Raw genomic sequence first — 1475 nt, 5'->3', positions numbered from 1 at the left:
AAAAAGAAATAACGAATACACACTGCGTGTTTTTTTCCCTGTTCTCTTGAATAGGAAGGTCAAGTGAAATTAGACCATATTTGTTTATTGATGACAACGTTGAATCACTTTTGCATTTTTTTTTAAAATTTGAAAAGCTCGAAATATGCTTTCGCGTGACAAGGATTCCAAATGAATTATAATAATCATTGGATTTAGATCTTCACTCAGTATGATTGCTTTAGTAGTCACGAAATTGTGACATAGAATAAGGCTAACCCCATTGACGAGTTTTGTAGGTATAAAGTTCTTTTTGCAGAATCATAAAAATAGTCAGGTCTTTTCACTGAATTAAAAATCCTACCAATAAATTTGCTGTGTTATAATAGTAAATAATCTTTTTGTTTTTAAATAATTAGATATATTTATTCAAAGGTAATAGAGGTGAAATGCAAGTAGAAATAGGACATAGGACACCAATAAGCGATAGTCGGTTATGAGAGGGACCGAGTAGTACCAAACCATTCCTCAATAATGGAATTTTCTACTACTTCCGGGGGAAGCAACAAATGTCACCATTAATCATACCTTCGTTAAGCGCATTTAAATTTTGATCCACACGACGCATCTTTTTCCTCAAGTATTTGGCCATATCGATTGATATGGCTTCAGACCACTTTGAGGAAAGAGCTTCCGCGAAATATTTCACGGAACAGCTATTACTAGCTGTCAGTTGATCTTCCACTTCTTTCGCTTCCCTCAAGTGGTCAATTGCCCACTGGTGTTTAATGGACTTTTGTGAGGAAGCTGCGAATTTGGCGGGGTGCGCTCGTTTTTCATGCAGGCACAACCCAGCGAAAGTGGTGAAGGATCGTGAGCAAAGAAGACAAGCGCGCCTGCTGTGGGCGGAATCATGCATTTTCCTGTCTGTCGGAACATCAGTAGGTGTTTCATTCAGTTTTCTGTCCTTCTTACAGTGCGGGAAGTACAATGCTATGGCATTAATTGATGTGAAATGTTTTCCACATAAACTACATGCCAAATTAACCTTAAGTGCGTGGTGCGTGCAGTGCGTAACAAAACGTGCGAAAACAGCCTCACTATGTCTACATTTCTGGCAAATGAACAGACCCGGATAATTGACACTGATAGCTTCCATTTTTTTCCACTTACTAAGCCTTGACTGGTAGTGTCAACTGCATTATGGGCTTTTCCTGAGTTGAATTTAAAAAAAAAACGGAGCTACACAAGTAACCCGGAAATTATGACCGATCGATAACGAGAGCGAGCAAAACTAGGCCGCCGCACGCCAGAAGAATCATAGTTACTCGCGCCGTTCACCCGCGCTTAACTCAATTTCTTAATTTCCCACTGAAACCACTGGGCAAAATAAATATCACGGGAGTGGGACACCTTGACTCCATCGGGGCCCGGTGCACAGCTACGTTCATCAGTTGAGTGTTCGCCCCACTTAGTATATAATAATATATTATTAC

The 1475-nt window shown here is 39.8% G+C and overlaps 1 protein-coding gene across 1 annotated transcript; it reads right to left on the bottom strand.

The window, feature by feature from the left end:
• Positions 1-526: 526 nt before the first annotated feature.
• On the bottom strand, positions 527-1138 carry Tsp_14211 (putative zinc finger protein). Its single transcript, XM_003365994.1, has one exon. It carries the CDS (start codon positions 1136-1138, stop codon positions 527-529), a length of 612 nt encoding a protein of 203 aa, XP_003366042.1.
• Between the last annotated feature and the right edge of the window lie 337 nt (positions 1139-1475).

This window comes from Trichinella spiralis, assembly GCF_000181795.1.
Source record: "Trichinella spiralis strain ISS 195 chromosome Unknown Scfld6752, whole genome shotgun sequence".
Classification (NCBI taxonomy): Eukaryota; Metazoa; Nematoda; class Enoplea; order Trichinellida; family Trichinellidae; genus Trichinella; species Trichinella spiralis.
The sequence above is the reverse complement of the archived record's forward strand: the minus strand, read 5'-3'. Positions and strand labels throughout refer to the sequence as shown.

Excerpts from the sequence above, each read along its gene's own strand:
- Tsp_14211 (XM_003365994.1), bottom strand. The coding sequence starts at position 1,138 with ATGGAAGCTATCAGTGTCAATTATCCGGGTCTGTTCATTTGCCAGAAA.